Source organism: Microchirus variegatus (genome assembly GCF_963457635.1).
Source record: "Microchirus variegatus genome assembly, chromosome: 17".
NCBI lineage: Eukaryota > Metazoa > Chordata > Actinopteri > Pleuronectiformes > Soleidae > Microchirus > Microchirus variegatus.
This window is the reverse complement of record NC_139818.1, coordinates 17,001,103-17,025,556: the sequence shown is the minus strand read 5'-3', so window position 1 is coordinate 17,025,556 and position 24,454 is coordinate 17,001,103. Positions and strand designations below refer to the sequence as shown.

General features: G+C 41.1%; 1 protein-coding gene across 1 annotated transcript; it reads right to left on the bottom strand.

Moving 5' to 3' along the window:
- tbkbp1 (TBK1 binding protein 1) lies at positions 1–23,815 on the bottom strand (the record flags this gene model as incomplete). The annotated part of the gene is made up of 9 exons (XM_083903967.1): positions 1–129; positions 1,439–2,226; positions 4,179–4,294; positions 9,356–9,417; positions 9,955–10,157; positions 12,810–12,957; positions 15,613–15,717; positions 19,280–19,405; positions 23,573–23,815. The coding sequence occupies 9 exons, from the start codon at positions 23,813–23,815 to the stop codon at positions 1–3; spliced, it is 1,920 nt and encodes a 639-aa protein (XP_083760093.1).
- Between the last annotated feature and the right edge of the window lie 639 nt (positions 23,816–24,454).

Below are 24,454 nucleotides of genomic sequence, written 5' to 3'. Positions count from 1 at the left end.
TCAGATCTTGCTGTTCTCCAGGTGGGAGTCGATGTGCTTGATGAGAGCGTCGTCAGGGTAACCGACAGGGAATATCAGCTGGCAGAGAGGGCAACTGCGCATGTCGCTCTCCTCGGTCTCCATCCAGAGCTGTGGGAGTAACACACACACACACACACACACACACACACACACACACACACACACACACACACACACACACACACACACACACACACACACACACACACACACACACACACACACACACACACACACACACACACACAATTTAATGGCAGGATAAACCATAGTCTTGATTCACTGGATTGTATTAGTCACTGTGGGACAACACTACTCATTCAGCGATCACTTCAGACCAACAGGAAACCAAAATAATAGTAAATCCTGTTGGAAACTCCAACAGAAAATTTCCAGCTCACTGTTTAATTCAGTTTCAAGATGATTGTAGAAATAATTCCACACATTTTCCTTGTGCATGTATTACACTCTTAGAAATAAAAGTCAGAAGTAGAACCATATAACGTTCTTCGGCTTGTCCTCATAGGAGAACCCTTTTTGGCTCTAGGTAGAACCATTTTATAAAGGTTCCACCTGGAACCCTTTTAAAACCCTTTATCCAGGAAAGGGGTTTTAAAGGGTTCTCTGGATCAAAATGGTTCTTATTGGAACCATTAGTGTTGCCAAGAACCCTTGAAAAACCCTTTCCTGAAGAAAGCCAATGGTTCCAGGTAGAACCTCAGCCCTTGTAGAAGGACTCTTGTGGAACCCTTATTTCTAAGAGTGTAGGTTTGGTGCTGGAGTCTTATCTTGTTTAGTCTAACTTGGCTCAACACTTTTAGTTACTACCACAATGACGCTTTTCTTTCTTTGGCTTTTTTCTACCTTTCTTACCTACTCATGTACCTGTATGTTGGAATTATTATCATTATTATTTATTTTATTTTACATACAACTGTTTATCAGTGTTGGTGAGCACAGGTTTTTACATTTTTTTTTTATAATTCTCCTGATGCACTGGTTGCGAAACAATAACAAAGATATAGTTCTAGAGTAGTTGTGTAAGCCAGACCCAGGACGGCTGCTTCCCTTTTACACTGAGCTTGACTGAACACACCCTTGTATCAGCCTTGTATTTAATGCACTGTCACTGGATCTATATCAAACTTCTCATCTTACCCTGAGAAATAAAGCAAATACGCGTATATCTCTCAATGCTGAAGGAACTTGGAACTGGGTTGAGTCACGGTTAAGGCAGATGTCTTCAGATGATTATCACATGCAGTGTGGAGAAAGTGACACTTAGTGTAAAAAGTTAAAGTCATATAAAAAGATATTTTCTATAACACTGTGCAGCCATTTTGGACACATTTAAATGTGTCAACTTTTCTCTTGATGTCAATCACTTATTGTGTTAATTAACTCGTCTTTGACTCACATTGATTGAGGGCCAGGACTGAGCGTGCTCTGCTGACATGTACCCCGGCTGTGGGTGGCAGCTGAGGGTGTTAGGCCTCTGAGGGATAGGGAAGGCCGAGCATGACGCCGGGCCTCTCATGACACTGCTGGGCGCTGCAGCAGAAAGCACTCCCAGAGTCCGTGGTGGGCTGATGGGATGAGGGCAGGTCCACTCCTCCTCATCTTCGGAGGATTGCATGGGCTGGGGGGCTGGCGTGGAAGGAGGAGGGGGCTCAAAATGAAGGTGGGCCACCTCAGACAGTGGGAATGGCATCTCTCTGGAGTGGCGCATGGAGCTCTCGCCGAGGCCCCCTTCTCCCCCCGCGCCACCTTTATGGGGAGACGGGGAACCCCTATGTTGCAGTCCACTGTGAGGAGAGCCCACATGTTGTGACTGTTGTTTTGAGTAGCTCTCGATGTAAGGCCGAGGCTTGGGCAGGGTGGAGACGGGGTCCAGAGAGAAGCGGGGTGGGCACTGATAAGCCGAGGGGTCGGCGACCTCTGAGTAACTCCTCCTGCCCTGGAAGCTGGCCCGCAGGTGCTGGCTGGGCGGCCTGCAGGAGTAAGAAGCCGGTCCATCGTTGACGTCCAGCAGGGGCGAGCGGCGGTGCATGTCAGGCGAGAGGCGCTGCAGTACCGGGGAGCGTCTCTGTTGAATTGGAGAGTGGTGCGGTGGAAGCGGGACTGGAGAGTGGCGCTGTGAGATGGGCGAGTGGCGCTGAGATACTGGAGAGTGGCGCTGGTGGTGGATGGGAGAGTGACGCTGAACTGAGGCAACACAAGAGGATAAAACACACATGAGAAAATGGCAACTTGTACTTTATGGCATTGTGTGTTCTTTTGGTCTCAGGCTGATCTTCACAAATCTTTTAGTTCTAGTTCCAGTGATATTTTACTGTTTCCAACGATGTAGTTTTTCTCTGTTCAAACATAATGTCTGCTTGCAGGCTAGGGCTGAACAATAAATCCTTTTCAAATCAAAATTGTAATTTGGAACAAGGCAAGTAGCTACTTGCAAAGGCTGCAATTTAATAATTGAATTCACAAATGTCCAAAACAGTGCATGTCTTTATATATTTATCCTTGCATTAGAAGTTAATCATTTTACTCTCGCGTGATAATGCTCCATCTCATTTTAAACCTTTATTACTGTGAATATTAAACTGATGCTTGACTTGAAAATGATACCGCAACTTGAATCACAATCGCAGTAATCGCGAAAACAATTTTCTGACACATTTTGGAAACAAACCAGTCCGCTACATAAATTTGACATTTACAGTAAAAGCAGAAGAAACTGAGACCGTTTCATTATACCTGACTCAAATATAGCTGTTATTGCTGCTACATCAACTGTTCTGTTTTGTGGCCCTGAAATGATAATAAGAAGATATGTTGCAGCTTTTACAAACAAAACTTCTTCTTGCATCTCTTTTATCAATATTCATGTGTATCTGCGCAACAAGGGGAGACTGCAGTTTCATAATATACTTTTTCATATAAGTCCTTATCTCACAAAACAGAAATGCGCAATAAGATGTGCTGCGTATAGTAAAAAAAGATTCCGATCTGAGCAAGTACAATTGTAGTGTTTCCTGTAATAATGAGATGTGTTGATGAGTCACTCACGCTCACCACTTCAGCTCCACTTCCCATTTCAAAGAGGAAACATCATTTATGGCCGGTTGGTGAAGGTGTTACATGGGAGGGGCTGTTTGTACTCTTAAGTTCTCCGTGAGGCGTCCATATGAGCAGGAAACACTTTAAATACGCATTCATCTTATAGTGCATGACCCAGGACTTCCCTTATTTCAACGAAAAGAATATACCTTGTTGTTATAGAGGCAGTCAAACCACTTGCACGACCTAGTAACTAGCTGTGGTTATGTATATGTATATATATGTATATGTATATTTATGTATATATGTGTATATATATGTATATGTATATGTATATATATATATATATATATGTATATATATATATATATATATATATATATATATATATATATATATATATATATATATATATATATATATATATATATATATATATATATATATATATATATATATATATATATACATATATATATATATATATATATATATATACATATATATATACATACAAGGAAGATAAATAAATAAATATATATATATATATATATATGGTTGTTGGGCGCGCTGCGTGTGGTGCCAGTTTGTTTGTGGTGGCAGTGAATGCACAGTTGAGAGACATTAGCTCCGTGTACAGGAAAAAGAAAGGTGTTGCTACAGCGCTGTTTGACACTTTTAAGTGTACATCTGTGGGCACCTTTAGTCACACGTGAGAAAACTGTAGCAGCAAATCAAAACCGTACTGTACGTTCTTGTCAATCGTGTCATTCAGACATGCAGAAACCCTGCTGTAATACGCTGATATCATTTTCTTTAAAAATTAGCATTCGTTAAAGAAAACCTCATTGTTTTTTAATTTCAGTATTGAGTTTGAAAAACTAACTTGACTAGGCAGCATTGACCTGTGCCCAGGGAATAATGGGGGATTGGGTACCTTTCTCACAGCCGCCCCCAGCCCTTGGCCCAATTTGAACCTGTGACCTTCTGGTTACAAGCCCAATTCCATAAATGAATGAGAGACACTGACCCAGTTTTCTCCCCCCAGACACCTGCTTTCACATTTCACACATAAATGATCACAACATGCAGATGCTAACCTGGACTAGCCTGCTCCTGTGAGGCTTTCCTCAGAATCTCCGTCTGCTTGGAGCTCAGTGCTTGGAGACGGCCCAGCTCCTCTGTTAACTCTGTGTAGGCCAGAGCCAAATTCACTCTGGGGGGGGAGGAAGAAGAATGCAATTATAATAACCATTGCACATGTATGTGTTTTTAATATATCACAACTGAGTACGCAAATACATAAAGCTCTGTTCATGTAATTAAAATGCACGTCCTTCCGATAAAGTAAAGTGCACGACATATCCCCTCTGAACTTCATCTCCACCTCAAACTGACTGCGTTCTGCGGCGCTAACTCAGCCTCACAAATCCGGCGGGCTAATTGAGAGGCTTAAAGGCTTATATTTTTAGAGTCGTGAGCCACAGCGCATAAAATCACACCATTTAATGCAAGATGTGTCATGACTCTCTCAGGGGCCGTACTGACAGAGCAACACTATTTCCAGAACCATAAACAACGATTGGTTGGCTCACCAGCTTCTGTGTCATTTAACCATGGCAACAAGATGAGTGTGGTTGAATCCCACAATATAAATATGCATGAATCCACTATTAGAGAAAAGAAAATATGACGAGTATTCTCTCAGGACACTCTGCACGAAGCACCTGTTTGCTGCTTTAAAGAGTGCTGTTCACTGTGTGTGTGTGTGGGTGACAACTCAGACTTTAGTCTGATCAGATAGAAAGAAGCAACGACTGTATGCTAATTAGTCACTGTTTGTGCTGGTTACCCTCAAATCTGATAATGGACAACTTATCTCAAAACGCTCACCACCTTTTTTATAAACTCTGCAGGCCTGACTTGAAATTGACTCATGCCAGTGCTGATGGCAGTAGATTAGAATGTTATTCATGAGGTGTGAAAACTTCAAGTCGTATTTGTCGCTCAAGATAATCATTTTAAATGATACCACTTTGAGTAATTTCTTGTACCAAGACTTGCATTTAAAAAAATGATGATTGATGATTAGACAAATATTTCACTTTTTTTTTTTTTTTTTATTATGTGTTTTAGTCAACTCATGATCAAACATTTTCTACCGCTTTATCCTCCACATGAGGGTCACGTAGAGGCACTGGTACCAATCCCGGCTGACAGGTCGCCAGCATAGAGATTCACTCTCACTCTCACACCTATGGTCAATTTAGCCTAATCCTCGAAACCTGCATGTTTTTGGACTGTGAGAGGAGAAACCACCACAGAAACAAACGGTAGTGTGCGTACGGACGGCGTCTACATCTGTCACTTGATGAACACAAAGATTAAGGCAAAAAAAAAAAAAAAGGATGCCGTTGCAGACATGTACCAGACAGGTGCCAGACCTTAATCACATAACACATCTCCAAAAACTAAGTTGCACTTCTTTGTTTATGAGAATTTGACAAGCATTCCTCTAAATGCAAGCAACGTATATTAAATAAATAAATAAAATACACTATATTGTGTAACATGGCACTCGTCCACAACAAATGATTCCCCAGATCGACTGCACACCGGCTTAACCCTTTAAGGTACACACCGAGGAAAAAAGCAAAGGAAAAATGATTTTTTTTATTCTATTTTATTTATTTATGATAACAATGACAAAAATCAAATTTTTTTAAATTAGACCCTACAATATTTCAGATACAGGCCTCTACCAAACGGTTGAGACGTCTGTTCATAATAAACCTGGTTTGCATAATTCATAAAGTACAACATTCAGAACAAGTCACATTAAGTGTTCAGTAAGTTCAGCTTGATGCATTTTTCAATGACATATAGTGACTTAAAGTGTGGTCGACCAAATGGTTGAGTAGTACCTTAAAGGGTTAAGTGTGTGCAGCTTTGGACCACTGAACACATTTTGTTCTAATCACGGCTATTTTATTTAATTATTTTCACCACTAAGCTACGATCCAATTACATTTTACATTCTACAAATATTGGCTAAGACACGCACACATTGCACTTCAATAAGTCAAAACTCCCACTGGTTACTTGTGTTTTGCCTGTGGCTCACGTACGTTTCCACAGATCTGCTGTGACTCAGAGAAGAGGAGGGTATCGAACCCCCTTCATCCCCCCCCCCCCCCCCCCCCCCCACCTCATCAACTGACAACATCCTTGTTCGTGGTATGTGTTGGTGGAACCTCGTATTAACAGAGAAAATGATTCAGGGTCATCCGTGCTGCTCGGCACACACTCTCCCTGCATGTGGCTTTGGATTTAAGGCCTACCAAACACACACACACACACACACACACACACACACACACACACACACACACAGGAAAATAACAATCGTGTAGGTTACTTACTGGCAGCATTGGTGGGTGAAGCGAGCTGTATAATCTGATTGCAAAGACGCCCGTAAAATGTAATTTATCCGCTTCTTCATTTCCGGCTCTGTGTGTGCGCTGTGTGTCTTTCTTTCTTTGTCAGTGCATATTTATGATGACTTTCCCAACGGTTTACATTCATATGCACCTCTTCCGTTTCACACTTGCTTTTTCAAACTTTACCATAGTGTGTCCTCGAACTCGGGGGCGCACTTGCGACACCTTGCTACACCCATGATAGTCCCGCGTAGTAAAGCTCGAGTGCACACATTCACTCACTGTGTATCTGGATGTGTAAAGAACTTGTTTTACTTTTTTCTTTTTAATTTGCTCAAATATGTGTGATTCTCACATGTGCTGTAAATATGGTGGAATGTACATTACAGTGCGTGGGAGGGGTGTGATCGTGCAGATGCGCCCTTGTGTGTGAACTGATGATTGGTGTGTATATGTGTGTGTGTGTGAGAGAGGGAGAGAACGATGACCTTTGATCTTTGCCGTGACTCCGGACGCCTCTGAGATCTGCGCTTCTTTTTGTTGGCAAAATAACAAATGCTTCTTCTTCTCAAAGCAGCTAGAGCTCAGTCAGTGCACTGATGGTTGCTCTTCAACGACTGCATCCATGTTTTCTTTTCAAAATGGCATATTAATTACATGATAGTATGTTCTGTATCCGCACGGTACACTGGGCATACTTATGCTGGTGCAAACAGGAAGTTTTATTCTCTTCTCTGCCATCAGCGATGTGGTGAAACTGCCACTGTGAAAGTGTAAGTTTAATGAAGCTATTAGTTCACAGATGAAATTTGACTGAAAAGAAAAAGGAGTGAATGTGGGTAACTGTGTCGTCGTTTGTGCCCCGTCCACACTGACGCCTAAAAACGTCTCTTAGGTGCTGCCAACAGACGGCGATATAACTGAAACTGTAAAGCCGTCCTTTCTCGGAAAGAAGAGTAATTTCTTTGGACTGATGACGCAAGTTCAGCTCCGGAATGCAAAGTCAACAAAATGCACGTTCTTAAACGACAACAAAGGTGGATACTGTGGATTTAGCATAAAAAGCAGTCATGGAGTCTAGAATAGGATGTATGTTTTTGTACAAAAATAGAAAAATAGAAGTGTGGACGTAGCAGAACGTTTCACGCTCTGCAGCCGTACTTCTGCTATGTGCATGAGACACTTTCAGCTAAACACAAAGAGGTGTCAAACGGCCGTCACAGTGAGATAAACGTGCAGTGAAAGTGGCTTCATAGTAAAGTCAGGCTATAGGGGATGAATATGAACACATATTTCTAATCTAGTCAAAGCATTCTTCAAAATAATATTCCAACAAAGAAATAGGAGGTCTTCTTCAACTTTTGAAATCATCACAATCATCACGATGTGATTTATTGGAAACGGCTCTCTTTCTGAAAGCGGAGAGAGGCATTAGTCAGCCGTTCAGGTGTAGTGCCAGGTGGCTGCCTGCGTTTCCACCAGCGGCTTGTGGTTGGGGGTTGGGGGTTGTTTGCATAGAATTTGTTGAGCGAGGAGGACAAAAAAAAAACTCCACAAATGTAATGATGAAAAATGTGACGTTGTGTGTTGCACAATCAGAATTTTCCTCCTGATACAAGGTGGATATTTAAAAAAAATGATGTACTGTGCATTAATGGGTATTAAAACAATTTTTTAGGAGCTGGGTGTGCTGTCACTGCAGCCAACACACTCATGTAATATGTTTGAAGATTTTTTTTACACTGACCTCAGTTTAAAACTACTCTTGAATTGTTGCACACGTCTCACAGTCCTACCCAAAGCCCACTAGGACCTAGGATTTACTTACTAAAAAATAGTCACAATTTTAGATGACTCTAAACTCTTATCTCCTCCTGATTATAAAACAATTATGATGATGATGATGAGGTCAAAGGTGATGTGTGGATATATTTTCCAAAGCAAAACAGTCACAATCTTCTAAATCAATCTGTGCAGTTTACTCTAAATGGGCCCAATTACAAGAAAACGTACCAGGAAACAAAGTATAGGCATCATAGGTGCTCAGTGGGTGTAAGTGATATTGTTGAGTAAAACCAAAAGGTGACCAAGGTCTGGAAAAAGCAGTGGGTTTCCACCACACAGTCACTCAAAACTCTGCCTCTCTACCGCACCATATACTTTCAGTTTTCTCCCTATCGAAACACTTGCGGGGTTTCATCGTGTGTGAGTCAGCTGTGGTTTTTTTTTTTTTTTTTTTTTTTTAGTTTGCTTTCTTTTACCTGTGGAAGCAAAGCAGGTATGACAACGAAGCAACTTTTCTTTCCTCTCAGAATAGGTGTAATGCATTTGTCTCATCAGCTGAAACACACGCAACAAAAACACAAAGTTGTATGGAGGATGAAAAGTAGGTGGACGTGAGTGATGTCCAACAAATGCTGTGTGCAGACTTGGAGGAAATGGACAGGAAGCTGTTGTACTCCATGCTTACACTGCCCCCTGCTGCTCACACTACTGCTGCCAAACCTCCTGGTGCAAGTGCGAGACACAGTCGTGTTATTTTTTAAAATTCAAATGTAGTAGATCCTTTGTGTCTGAAGTATAATATCACTTTATTATTGCTGTGTTTCAACCCATTTATTCAAAAAGGAGATCATTTCCTAATGAGGTCCCAAGAGGTCACACTGAGCATATGGATGTAGAAATGAGCAGTGGCTTCTGATCTCTGTTTTTTTTCTCTCATTCTTTTCTCCATTGTTTCCATAGAGAACGCTCATCAACCCTTGTTTACTTCCTGCTTTCCTCTCCTCTCTCCTCCCCCCCTCATCACTGCATAGATAATTGCCGCGGTCACTTACTGCTCGTCTCCCACCTTCTGTATCCACTCCACATCGCATTGCTTGCACGGCGAAGTCATTTCCTGTTGAAGTGGAGCGTGAAATTAGATTAGCATGCAGGTGCTCATGGAATATTGGGCAAAATCTGCAAGCAAGAGCCTGTTGAGATGACATGTTTGAAGGCAACGTCGGGACAGAGTACGTAAGAGAGGGTTGGAGGCATAATTATTATGTGACTCTGTGCTTTACTTTGTATTAGTGGTAACATGTGAGATTTTATTATTTTGTTAACTGATTTATCAGATGCTGTGATGTGGCAATGAAGCATAATTTCATAGTTTTATGAAGATTCAGAATAAATAAAAGTTTGGATTTCTCATTCTGGCACAGTTGGCACCATTAGGTATTTGATCCAGCTCTTTGGATAACAATGTCCATCATCTGGAATATGGACATTTCTCTGTCCATAATTCCCAGGAGTATACATTGGAGGATGCTCCCAATGACTTATGTCCAGTGCAGGAATACCAAGAAACCGAATTTAGATTAACTTCAGGAATTGCTTTTACATATATTCTTTGACATCACTGAACCCAAATAGACAAAAAACAGACACTGACCCTCTCCCTCTGGCTGTTCTGCATCTGCCTCATCTCCTCCTTCAGCCGCTCGCACTCCGCTTTCAGCTCCTCTTCTCGCTGACATGCCCCCTGAGCCTCATGCCGTGCCCCCTCCAGCTCTGCCTCAAGCCGCTGCAGCTTCAGGTCGGACAGAGTGTCCAGGCTACGGGAGCTCTGAAGTGTCAGGGCCGGACAGTCCAGCACTGAGTGGAGGAAAAAGGAAGAAGAGTCAGTAATTTTTTTCCTGTGACTAATGCCGCATTCTAACATCCTTGTGTGCTTGTTGTGTAATATGTACAATAGATGAGTATGAAAGAGCAAAAGAGCGGACTTCTTTCAAGGGCAGCATCTTTCACTTTGTACCTGGGTGATGTGATCTGTGTGGGCAAGTTAGTGATTCAGCTCCGCTCACACGGACTCAGTCCTTGAGTCGGAAGACAATGCAACAGAGCAGCGGTATCGTCTTTTCTATCTCACTGCCTCCTCGCCCGCACATTTTATATATGCAGTCAGTCACAAGTAGTGTGTACACACACACACACACACACACACACACACACACACACACACACACACACACACACTGTACGCAGTCTGCACTACATACACAGCACTGTACATTACGACCTCCTCACATTCACATTAACAAACAAAAAAGGCTAATTTCACATCTTTTGATGCCTGTGCAGAATGATGCAGTCCCTTCATGGAGGTATTTATCATCAACATAGGCATCTACTGAGGTGGCAATGACGTAACTCACCTCCATTTTTCTATCAGCCACCCACATGGATGACGAGAATAAAGATTAACATTCACTCACTGAAAAGGAAAATCGCCTTCGACTGAAATATAGTTTGCTTGAGCCACTGCTGCAATGACGGCAAGTCCGGTTTTGCAACTGGACGTTCACAGACATCACCTAAAACCCGGCATCCTTTGGACATATCCAGCTGAGCAGTGCTTTATTGTCAATTTTCCTCTAAATTAAAAAAAATGTACATCATCTTTCTATTGAAGAAAGTCTGGAATTAGTAAACAAGACAATTCATTCCTCAGGAAAGTGTTTACTGATCAAGTGGGAAGAATAATAATAGTTGCCCCCTAGAGGCTATTCAATATATTTCTCTTCCTAGTTGTCCTCAACATACAAAGTAGAAGACTGAGCACTTTATACTGTGTATATATACACGACCGTTCAAAAGTTTGGGGTCGCCTATACAATTTTTTTTGGGTTTTCTATTAAAAGTCACACTTTTATTCATCAAAAGAGTTGCAAAATGAATAGAAAATATAGTCAAGGCATTGACAAGATTAGAAATAATGATTTTTATTCAAAATAATAATTTTGCCCTTCAAACTTTGCTTTCATCAAAGAACCAGCAAAACTGTTTTCAGCTGTGTCTAACATCATTGCACAATGGTTTTCAAGGCTTTTCTAATCATCCAATATCCTTCTAACGTGATTAGCAAACTCAATGTACCATTAGAACACTGGAAATGAGCCTCTATACACCTCTGTACATATTCCATTAAAATCTAGACGTTTGCAGCTAAAATAGTCGTTTACCACATTAACAATGTATAGAGTGTATTTCTGATTCATTTAATGTTATAATCATTGAAAAAAGTGTTTTTCCTTAAATAATAAGGACATTTCTAAGTGAGCCGAAACTTTTGAACAGTAGTGTATATATCGTCTATGGTACAGAGCCTATAGTGGTGCAAGCTGCCCTGTTTGATGCAACTTCTTGCATTTGTGACACAGGAATTCATTTGCATGGTAATAAGTGGATGTATCTGGCAGGTTTCTCTGGCATTTGGATATACAGACTGGTGAGTGCAGAGATATAACGCTGTGCAGATGGAAGGAACAGGCTGAATAATACGGATGCAGAACTTGTCACTCGAACTCGGAGTGTTTTTTAGGACCAGAGCGACTGAATTTCAATCAGTGGCACCTGCATAGATCACAGGTCTGTTACTGGGTGACTGTGACTCGAGTGTTGGAACAAACTGTTCAAAGCTTGTTTTCTCCAAGAGGCTGAAGAGTTACCTGACCTCAGTTAAAGCGGGACAGATTGTTGGATTTGATTTATTTATCTTTGAATAACGGGGGGGATAGGAGATGTGATTAATAGCGAAAGTTGGTCTTTATATATATATATGCAATAAATAGAGTAATAAGTACAAGTTTATTTATACAATGTAGGTTAATTTATATAGCGATCTTTAACATTAAGTTGGTTCAGTTTGCACAGGGCAATTTGCAAAAATAGCAGACTTATAGACTTATGCCAATAGATAGGAAATATGACTTAGTCCTTAGTTAATTACCTGACACAGTATCATATGGATAAAGTTCATTCTTAAAGGTGCCATGTGTAAGAATGTGGCCAAAAACGTTTACTACATTCAAATTCAAAATACTGAGGTCGTTTAGGTTTCGCTTTCTGACGTAACTGTCTACCCGTGGTTGCTCGGCAGCTGAGACTCTACTGACTGCAATGATTGGTAGGCGGCGGTAGGTGGCGCCACATGCCAAAACATGATTTCAAAACATAAACATGATTTGCAGTGTGCAAAAGATTTTTTAATGCGAATATTTTGGCTGTACTGTTGTTGTTGGTGAGTTCAGTTTGTTATATGAATATTATTCCTGAGACTCTGTGACATATTAGGAGGATTTTATGGCCAGCTGCTTTAGATTTATTACATAATGCACCTTTAATGCTAAATTAAAAGTATATTTATGTGGATGGAAGTAGAATTGTATAACTGCAATAGGATTTGTTACTTCTCATCTTACTAAGTACATTCTCCACACCGGGAGCTGCGAGTGTGAGTTCACTTACTGTGCGTGTCCGGGCCGGCGTGCAGCTGCAGATACTGCATGTCCTTGCTGTGCAGCTGCATGTTGAGCTTCTGCATGGAGTTGTCCCTCTGCCTCAGAACCGACTCCAGGTTCAGGATGCGCTCGACATGCTTCTCCACCAGGCTCGTCTGTAATGCACACGGGTTTTCAATAACCAGCAGTTTCACTCTACAGTAAGTAAACGGCATTCAGTTATTGTGAATAAATTATAATGCACAATAACGAGATCCCAATTTCTTTAAGCTGGAGTTTTAGTGCTACTATGTTTTTTTCTTTTACGCGTAGAGTGGATGAATCACACATGCAAACACTAAGAAACTACATAATTATACACCTTCTGTAGATGTGTGGGTGTAGGTGGAGCTGTATTAAATATGGCAGCCGCAGCTTTTAGTAACATTGCCAACGGGGTCAGTCCATGTCAGGTGGCACTTCCATCACTGTTGGTGCTCCCCATCCCTTAATCACTGACTGCATGAAACTGCTGAGTCTGCGCGGCATGAGCTGCTAAGTGGACTTCAGTGTCATATGAGATGGTTTATAATCACAGAGGGGATCTGGGGGGGAGCAGCCAACCAGTCTGTTCATTTGGTAGAATCGACATGTTCTGGATCTACGTGTTGTGGATGTCGACATCTAATATTTTTATATGATTTAAAACATACCACTTTGGAATTACTTGGAAAGTGAATATATTCAAGGATCATTTTGAGGAAAATTACAGTAGACAGCATTCATCGGTCCAAAAAAAGAAAACGGCTAGTGTTTTATGTCAAATACATTTTGCCAAATGACTCTCAAATGGCACGTTCTTTCTGAAGAACTGTTCAATATTTCTCTCAGCAGGCACTTACTTTAAAATTAAATGTATTTAACCCAAAGTGCACATTAATTGTTTATATATATATATATATATTGCTTCTACTGCCAAAAATAAATGCAAATGCATATTTGAATTCAATTTATTGCATAGGTGATGAATGATGTGGAGAAATGATCCCCACTTGACTCTCTTGCAGAGTCTGTAACCTGGTTACAGGGATCACTGACGGTCTGTGCACATGTTTATGCCAAATGTGTTGAATGGGTGAGGTTGAGGTCAAATCTCTGTGCAGGCGAGTCAGGTTCTTCCAAACCAGACTGGAAGAAACATTTTCCTCTTTGGAGCATTTTCCTCATTTTCCTCTTTCAAGCCGCAGTCACAATTGTGCAGTGTTATTATTCCCCCCCGGAGCTATGAAATCTGGACCAAACCAAAAAACCACAGAGCAAACAATATACGAGGGTGGGCTGAAAGTTTCATAGGCTGACTGAGAATAGCAATGAAACTCAGCATGCATTACATTTTCAACCCTTTGTGATACTAACTGCATTGTTTCCTTCCACATAAACCCACATTTTATATGTAATTGAGGAGTTTGAAAATGAATACTAGAGACATTTTGTGAACACGGGGGAAAATTTGGCACCTTGGTGTTACAATCATCTGCAGAAAAATGTGTTAGGCGCCCAAGGACATTCATGCTGACATGGTTGCTACAATAGGGGATGATGCTCCAGCTTTATCAACTGTGAAGTCGTGGGCAGGTGAATTCAAGGGGGATAGAGAGCCTCAAAGACGTCGTACTACAGCCACCACATGGTGATGGATGACAGATGTTTGACTGAGTTAGCATCTCCCGTGAAGGAGTAGACAAGATTCTGCACAACAAAATACAGACCCTCGACCTAAAGCACACCAGGCTGGTCATGTTGCAGGAGAACCTGACATGTTTTGAAGCAGATCCAGTTTCTTCATGAACATTTCCAAACCCAGATTGAGTGTTGAATTGAGCCAGAGACAAAAAGGCTGTTCATGCAGTGAAAATATCTACTGTCAATGACTTTTTTTTAAAGGTCCCATATTATGCAAAATCAACTTTTTAATCATTTCAATGCTTATATTTGGGACTCAGGGAATCAGTCGACAAAGTGTGAAAGATGACTCACTCATGTTTTTGCGGTCCTCCTCAGTCTAAGTACAGGAGATAAAATATGCGATGTTGACTTTCGCACTCATTGGGACGTCACAAGACGCTAAATTCCTGGAATTGTTGTCTCGCGGAGCTCCGCTTTGTCCGTAAAACACGCGAGAGTGCTGGTGAGGGCAATGGTATCCGAAAACCGGAAGTCCGCAAAAAGTTCTACTCTTGGCTCCACAGTGCAGCACAGAGTCCTACACAAACTTCCAGCCTCAGAGGATTTATCTGTCCAGTGGAAACATGTTATATATGACGGCAATGTGCCTGCAAGAGCCTGCACATGATCACTTTTCCAAAATGCTAACTGCTGTTAGCTCCCAGTAGCCTCTGTAACTGCTGTGGTGCGTCATCCTTATGGTATTTTGACCAAAGCATGTCACAGACATGTTCATTAGGACACCAGGGAACTAGGTTAACTTGGAGAAATAATATATAATATGACTCCTTTAATGTCAAGATGAGAGTTTCTATACCAAGGGTATACAACTGCTCTAACGCCAATAAATCAGAGTAATCACAATTGTTTGAAATCGATCATCATGTCAGCCTATGAACTTTCCAGCCCACCCTTGTAATTATCTGATCATATAGTGTTATATTTGGCTATTTCACAATTTAATAAGTTTCAATCATAATTCTAAACCATTTACTTTCTATTTCCACCCCTTTGCATCTGAGAGGGAAAGCATATGAATGAACTCATGAGCCACATGCCTCCATAGTAAAGTGTCTGTAGAATAATGACTGAATAAAGTCCCTGACCATCTTGTCGAGATCCCTCTGGAGGTTGTTCTTTTCCATGTGAATTTTCTCGTAGGCCTGGATCACATCTTCCAGCTGCTCCTCTCTCTCCTTTCTCTTCTGGAGCTGTAAACCAACATGTAAGAGAAACAGAGGCAGAAATTGAGGAAAAAGCTCTTATTTTATTTTCCTTTTGTCAGTATTTAAATAAACAAAAAAAAACAAAACTGTGCGAGACGTCAACTGTGTCTCTTCAGGAAAATGTTGTGTAACCATGAAAATTGTGGGGACACTAAAAATCCTGACACCTCAGCACGTACCGCAATTCCTCCTGCAGCTCGACAAGTGGATAAATCATTAATTTTAGCAATAACGTTCAACACACTGCTTAAAATAAATGACTTCCCTTGGTGTCCTGCTGCTCTATTCTCCGCTCACTGTGGAGCAATACGGGAACAACTTTCACTGGATGCCATAATCACACAGCATCTGACACGTCTGAGGGCGGTGACGTGCACCAAGCTGAGTGAAATGAAGAGGTTTCAGGGCAGAGGATAGGGGTGGATGGTATAAAAGTACACCAGTGTTTATTCGACTGTACGTTGACGTCGTGTCGGCCTATAGAATCCTCACAGATCGAGAGCGGCATAGACATGACTGCAGCAGTGGGAAGCGGCAATTAATTGAAACCATTTTCTGTCTGCCAGAAAGACGACTCACAGCGAACTTTGACGTCATCCGCCTGCACAAGAGATTCATCTGGAACACACGATGATGCCAAGTTGTTTTCTTAAGTGAAAAAAATATGGCCAAAAGTGCAACACAGGCAAGGAGTTTGTTCGACCACAAGCAGAAACTCATAACATAATACACCATGATATATAAATTAAAGGTGCATTGTGTAATAAATCATAAAATCCTCCAAATATGTCACAGAGACTCAGGAATAATGTTCATATAACAAACTGAACTCACCAACAACAACAGTACAGCCAAAATATTTGCATTAAAAAGACTGCAAATCATGTTTATGTTTTGAAATCATCCTTTGGCATGTGGCGCCACCTACCGCCGCCTACCAATCATTGCAGTCAGTAGAGTCTCAGCTGCCGAGCAACCACGGGTTGCCAGTTACGTCAGAAAACGAAGCCTAAAAGACCTCTGTATTTTGAATTTTTGGCCACATTCTTACATATGGCACCTTTAAGTGTCCTAGCCATAGATACCAAGACCACACAGAGACAGGGAGCACTGAAGCCTGTTCACTATGTCTGTGGAAACATATGCTGCAAAAAAACTGGCACTCCAAAAACACAAAAAAAAAACCTGGCTGAGAACAGCTTGTCATCAGAAGCGAGGAGAAGTCACCGGGAGCGAGGAGGAGAGCAGGATTAATCCAGGACAAAGAAAAAAAAGGATTTGAAAGTTTTAAAAATATAAGCTCATTATCACCTTTTTACATTTTGACTTTAGAGTGGATGCTGGCTAGATGGCAAAAATAACTTATTTACAGCTTTCTTTAGAGAGTATTTTTAGTTTAATTAGTCTTTAAAAACACTGCAGTTTAAAACACAAGATATAATTGTAGTGTATATATATATATATATATATATATATATATAAGAAAATAATGGTTGAGATGTTCTTTTTTCCTCCAATTGTACAACAATGATGCCAAAATAGCTGAGGTGCTTCTTGTACTGTCATTTAGAGCCAGATTACACCTCACTCCCTTTTTATAGCATCATAAAACTCATTAAATGTCGAACTTGAGCATAAATTATTGTCGCAGGAGAGAAACCACATTTGTTTTTCGTAAAAAGAAGACATGTTTTGGCTTTATTCTTCGGAGGCTGCGTGATCGGTTGTTCACGCGGTAGATTCGTACTCGTGTTTCCTGTAGCAGTCATGGGAGTGGTAAACACAACACAAAATATTTTTATTTCCACTGTCAACATATTTGAAGTGCTTTCAAGTCGACTACACCTAAGGTCTAAGAAGATATCAGGATTAAAGTGTTGCACACTTGGGTTCCAAATGTGTTTTGTCTTTAATCAAGATATGTGACCCTTCAGTTGTCTTCAAGGTCCAAAGAGTAAAAGTGTGTGTGTTTTCTCTGATCTATTCTAGGGCTGAATCTTTGGTGAAAATATTTAATTGTGATTTTTCTGAATAGATTTTGGCAGTTTAATTAATTAATTTGCAATATTATTTAATATGGTGTTTTACTTATCTTTGTTGAGGGATTCGGATTAAGGATCTTGTTGGTACGGCCTGCATATTTACTTTATTACAGTATGTCTCTCTTTTTTTTACTCTCCTTTAACTACTTTTAGCTTTTATATCTGCAATTGTTTGGTTTCTGTAACTATTTGTACTGCTACATTGGAAGAAGAGATCTTGTATCTCAATGGGACCTTCCTGGCTAAATAAAGGATACATAACATAAAAATAAATAATAATAAATTAGTTGAGGTTCAGTACTCAACCATGAGAAATGTTAAACATTTCAAATTTCACAACAAAAGGACAACAAAAAAAGAGAAGAATTTGCAGCTTTTGTGATTGTACTAATTGCATTTTTTCCAAATAGCAGTATTTTTTTATTTTTTTTCAATCTATATTCAGCTTTTAACAAAGTGTAGATGTGGCTTGCTGGATTGGTGGTCTTGGTTGTTGCATGAGTCAAACAGCGGCAGTTGCACACTTTCATTTTCACTTTTCTGACGCCTTTCTATGTCTCTACTTTACAAATAGGAAGTGTGTGAGTGTAGGGGCCATCCCAGCAGAGCATGCTCAGCGAGCCTTTGCACATTTCATTACTCTAAACGGTCGGTGTCAGAGCCGTGTGACCTTGTTTGTCCCACACTAATCGTTTCTGCTGCTCCCATAAACCATTTCCTTCCCCTCTCTCTCTTGCCATCGAGCACGCTCTTTACCACCGTTGCCACCAGCGTTACCACTGCCTTCCTGTTTCTGTTGTTTCTCATGTGTTTTCACCCACACTCGAGTTCACAGTCGTAGAAATCGTGGAATGAAGGAGGGGAAATTAGGTGTGCATGTGCATAATTGGACGGCCACTCATAGTTTTATATAGATTTATTTTATTTAATCTTGATTTAACCAGGAATAAAACTGAGATTAAAAGAGTGCAAGAGTGTCCTATACCAAGACTGGGGACAGTATACATATAGGTTTCATATATAGTAAACGTCAGGATACATTTAAGAAGACCTAATGCATTTTTTTCTTCCATATGGTGTACAGAAGCAGCGAGTTTAGTCCTAATTACACTGTCTCAAAAATAGACCGGTTTAAAAATCCCACGTCACATCACGTTGTGCACCATATCGGACGGTTCCCAGTCATTTTGCCTGGACAGCAGCTTTAGCATGTGTACACTGTGCAGGCTTGGCCTCATTTCACTTTTAAATCAATTCATGCACATGGAGGAAGGGAGGAAAAGCGTTGGTGAGATGAGGTTTTCTCTCAAAAACAAAAAAAATAGAAAATGACTTCATAGTATAAGAGAGTTCTCTTATTTCATAAATATCTTCCGTTTCCTGTTAAACCTCAGCCTTCTCTCCCTATCTGCTCTGTTTCTCTCCATCTCTCTTATTACTAACCTCCTTTCTCCTCGACTCGATTCCCCCCCCCCGTCCCCCGTTGTCCTCAAACGTCCTCTTACCTCGTGGGTCAGGACGTTGACTCTCTGCTGCAGGTTGCCATTTTCTGAGTGCAGCAGCGCCGTCTCTTTGCTCTCGAACGAGCAGTAGGAGTTGGTGTCATCGCCAAACTCGTTGATCATAGGAAACTGCAGAAACAAAAAACATAATAAGGTTAGATCCAGCTGTAGAGAACACAATTTAATAACTAAATAATACACTGAGAGATTCATTTTGCTGATGTATACCTTCTCTTTATTTGCTTACACTCCCTCCTTATTTGCTGCTGCTGGTTACTGATTATGATAAAAAATAAATCTCATAATATTATGACTTTTTTTCTCATAATATCATGACTTTCCTAATATTACGACGATTACATTCTTTTTTTCCCTCTTCAGTTTGGGTTTATCCTGTAATACTCGTAGATTTCACTCTAGGATTAAATATTCATCTTGCATCAATTATAATATCCATTTGGCCCAGATATAACTCTGAGATTCAGGTTGTTTTAACTTATTACTTATTTTTCTTCAACTGGATTTTATTTGGAATACACGGTGGAAATTGTGGGTTGAATTATTGCCTCACAGCGGGTTCGATTCAAAGGACTGTCTGTGTGGATTTTGCATATTTGTCCCTATATGTGTGTGTGCGTGTTTTCTCTGGGTCCTCCGGCTTCCTCCCCCATGCAGATTGGGGATTAGGTTAATTGGACTCTGTATGTTGTTCCTGTCATGGACTGGCGAGCTGTCCAGGGTGCACGCCGCCATTCGCCCTACAGTGTGTCAGCTGGGATTGGCTCCAGCCCCCGCAACCATCATGTGGAGGATGAAGCGGTGGATAATGGATGGATGGATGGATTTTTATCTGTCAGTCCTACTAAACAATTTGCATCCCACACACTGAAATAAGCTGTCAGTCCAAGCAACTGGTTGAACAGAGGGTGCTACTGTAATTGATTTATTTTAAGGTTTTTTTCTCAATACACCACAATATGTTAATCCAGATTAATTCAATTTAATACATTGTTTTTAGTTTTAGTTCTGCAGTTCTGATTCTGGCCCGATCTGTGAATTTCATCCATGGAAGGAATATGGAAAAAGACACTGTGCAGATGCCATATGAGTTATTTATGTATTTCATAGTAGTTTCAATTTGTGATTGGTTATGTTTGGGATTAATATTAGTTCTGATGATTTAACCATATTTAAAAATCAAGTTAGGTCGTAATTATTATTTAATCAATTAGTGTTTGCACTATATTTGTGGTACTCAAGCATTGGTATTTAACTCAAAATGTCACAATTTGTTTCTTATGAGAGAGAAGCAATTAGCCTTTAGCTTTAAGGGGATCTTTAAGGAAGTGCATGAGAGGAGTTCAAGGTTTTCTGACCGTGTTCAGACCATGTTTCAGGGGAATAAGAGTGGATCTGTGTCCTTTTGTGTGTGTTTTTTAATTGAATAAATCTAAAAACATGAGCTATTATGGAGGACACTTTTTCGGGAACACGCGTCAGCCATAAACTCTGGACTTGGATTTGAAAACCTACATACCGTATTTATCTTAAATGCATTTCACGTCCAATTAATTTTTATTTTTATTTTTGGGGGGAAAATAAATCTCATTTGCAATCTTTTCATTTTAAGAACATAGACACATCAACTGTATTAATATGCATTCATAATTTCATCTCATGTGGCTGTGATTATGCTGTTTACGTAATGATGCCGGCTGTAGAATATGCATTAATAGGCTTTGTGTACTGTCGTCTCACCTCGAAGCAAATTTGTGTCGTTACGATGCTAATCTATTGTTTGTCAGCAGACTGCTGTGGTGGCAACGCACAAGGCCGAGTTATGCAACCGCATGTGGTTCAGCCTAAATGACCACATTTACATTTAGAGTGCCGAGCGTAAGTGCAGAATGCTGTAATGTCTGTTGAGGGGCAAACAACCCTTTTCCATTTAGCCGAACACTTCTCTGTGCTCACTTTAACAGTAAATGTTCCCAATATGGGCAAACGGCCTCGCTCCCATCCTCAACCCCCCCAGGGGGGGGGCAGGTCTGAGGATTTGTTCACTGCTGAGCATCAGGAACCAGAGGACAACCTCGCTTTAAGCCATGTTCAAAGCCACATGAGGCACTTCCATCTGCGTCAGTACAGATGCTCGACGCAGGACACGGGACGGAGATGTTGCCTATCTCAGCTGACATAGGGCGATAGGCGGGGTACACCCTGGACAGTTCGCCAGTCCATCACAGGGCCACACATAGAGACAAACATCCATTCACTCTCACAATCACACCTACGGTCAATTTAGAGTGACCAATTCACCTAATCCCCAAATCTGCATGTTTTTGGACTGTGGGAGAAGCCGGAGAACCCGGAGAAAACCCACGCACACACGGGGAGAACATGCAAACCCCTTGCAGAAAGGCCCTTGTTCCAACTGGGGCTCGAACCTGGGTCTTCTTGCTGCAAAGGTGAGAGCGCTTACCACTACACCAACCGTGGGCCCGGGATTGATGATCCAAATCTAAAAATCTGTTTATTTGATTTTGATGTCACTCCCCTAGATTCAAAAGTGGGTGTTGCAGTTCAACACAAACATCATAGAGAATTCAAAGTTTCAATTTCCCTGCCAACATTATCCCTCGTAGACCACGACGCAGGAACAGCTTGAATATTATCGTCCTCAGCATTTCCTTTTCTCTGCTCTCAACATAAAACAATTAATCATCAGTTAACGCCACTGATGCTGCGCTCCTTCTACTTCCTCACACACTTGAAGTCAAAGTGGGCGACATTAAGCTGTGGGGACTGCCATTGAACTACTAGAAGAGGCAGAACACCACCGACTAATGATAAGAAGAAGAATGTCCAGGACTAATTTCTCTTCAATCCTCCTTTGTTCTTAATTCCAGCTATTTTTTCCTCTCTTGTACTTCGTGTTTTATCTCTTTTTACTGAGTTAATTTCCTTTTTTCTGTAACTTACACTTCTGTCATTTAGGTCCCTCTTACCACTTATTTTTCGATTTTTGACTCGCGGTCTGTCCTCCCACACTGTTCCTCCACACTCCTTATACTGACGATTTCTGCTTCAGATGCTGCTCCTTCAACCAACTGGAGAGTTCTACCCCCCGAGCTCACAGGGCCAGCTGTGCAGACATTTTACAGTGTCGCTGACTTTTAAGCCAAAAAGCTTAGTAGATATTTTGTGTTGCATGACTCAGAATGAGCGTCTTTTGAAATGTTCGGAGCGATGAAACAAACATGAGACTCTCCTCCAGGAGCCCGTGTGACCTTTGTTTGGAATACATTGACCGCACCATTCCGTGTAGCCGTCTCCCCGCTGGGCTCAGTTTCACTGATAACATTGTTTATTTCCATGTCTGTCAGTTGGTTTCAACTTGAAATATAATCACAGAATACAGAACAAGGCCTTACTTTGAATTATAATTGCAAAATGTATCACCATCACAGTCCCCATCCAATAATCTGGTTAGAATTTGCCACGAAGCTACTTAATGTTTCAGCGTGTTCATCGTTATCGCAAGCAGTGGCCAAAACAGCAGCCTTTGAATAAATCATTTAGACAATACATTAAAAATAAATGAGATTATTACCACTTGCTTTTCTTCTCTGATGGAGTGAGGGGGATTTCAGGAAAAGCGTGCTAATGAAAGCTGCAGTGACTGATTCTTTTCTGACAAAGATGCTTCAAATCTCCTGGTTCCTTTTAAATACTGAAGGGGTTTTAGACGAGCGTCGCAAATGAAAACGGGCTTAAAATAATCTGCAGGTAAATCAATGCATAAATTAATTGCACATGCCTTGGATATGACGGGAGCTGCTATAATGACAGAAGCCTGAGACCTCCCATAATTATCCAGACACTGAAAATAATGCAAAATAACTCACCTTCTTTCTGTGTGAGCAATTAATTTAGTTCCAACAGCTGGCAGGGCTCCTTTCGGTTTGTTACAAATGGGATTTCACATTAATTATTAATATAAACATGAGTTAATACTTCAGTAGCTTTCTGCCCTCTATATATCCTTCCTTGATTCAAGCGTATTCCCCACACCGTTCCAGGACCAAAGCCCCGCCGATGCTTGTTTCATCTCTGTGTTCAATTACGCTGCTTCAATAACAGAAGGGGAAATGCTAAAGGTGAGTGGATGGTTCTCCTCCCCTCTCAAAGGCTTCAGATAAATCAAGAACTAAGTGGCGATGTTGATGTCGGTAGCAATGCTCTTTTTGGACAAAAACAAGTTAAATTCACCTTTTGAAGTGAAACACCCTTTACCTTAATCTCATATATCTTGAGCTTCCTCTTGATGCTGGTGTTCTCCCGCTCCAGACAGGCCAGCCTCGTCTTGATTTCCTGATAGGCCGTGATGAGGGCAAAGTGGGACGCTGAGTAGACATCTTCGGGAGGCAGCGGCGAGGAGCGCCACACCACGCCGCCACAGCCGTCCTCCTTCAGGCCCCCGCCGTCGCCGCCTCCTCCCAGCAGCTCCAGCTCACCTCCACTAAACAAAGACTGCATCGCTTCCGGTCCTCAACCTGTGAACCAGACATGGACAGAGATTGCTTTATTTATTATTAAAACCACCAGATGCAATGAAGTAAAACTCCCCAAAAAATATCACCACTTCCTACTGCAGTAAATCCCTAAGATATCCTGCTACTTGCAACAAACAAACAAAAAAGGACAAAGCAGCCTTCAGCTGAGAGCAGGCCAACGGCTGGCGCACACAATGTGAAATATTCAAAAGCAAAGTGGGTACACGGAGACGCAGTGGGAAGACAGGAAAAGATATTCACTGTGAGTGACCCATCCCCTTATTGGGTCTCACCATTTCAGATGAATTTTCCAGTTAGTCACACTATAAGCATGCTTATAATATACTCGCACTAATACTCGGGTAATAGTTTGTTGGGGATGTTACGTTTACAATCAGCACAGAGGAGCCTGACGTGTCCTCGCTCTGTGGTTCATACTGAAACTATAATATGCCAAGTAAACAGTGACTCAGCATGAGCCGAGCAGAGATTCATCATCACCAACTTTTATTGTGGAAAGCATCGATTGTAGCCATTTACATACTGTAGTAAATCATTGAGTGAACAATGAAAACTGTAAATAACAAAATACCTTGTTCCGACTTTCAATTTCCCTTGAAAT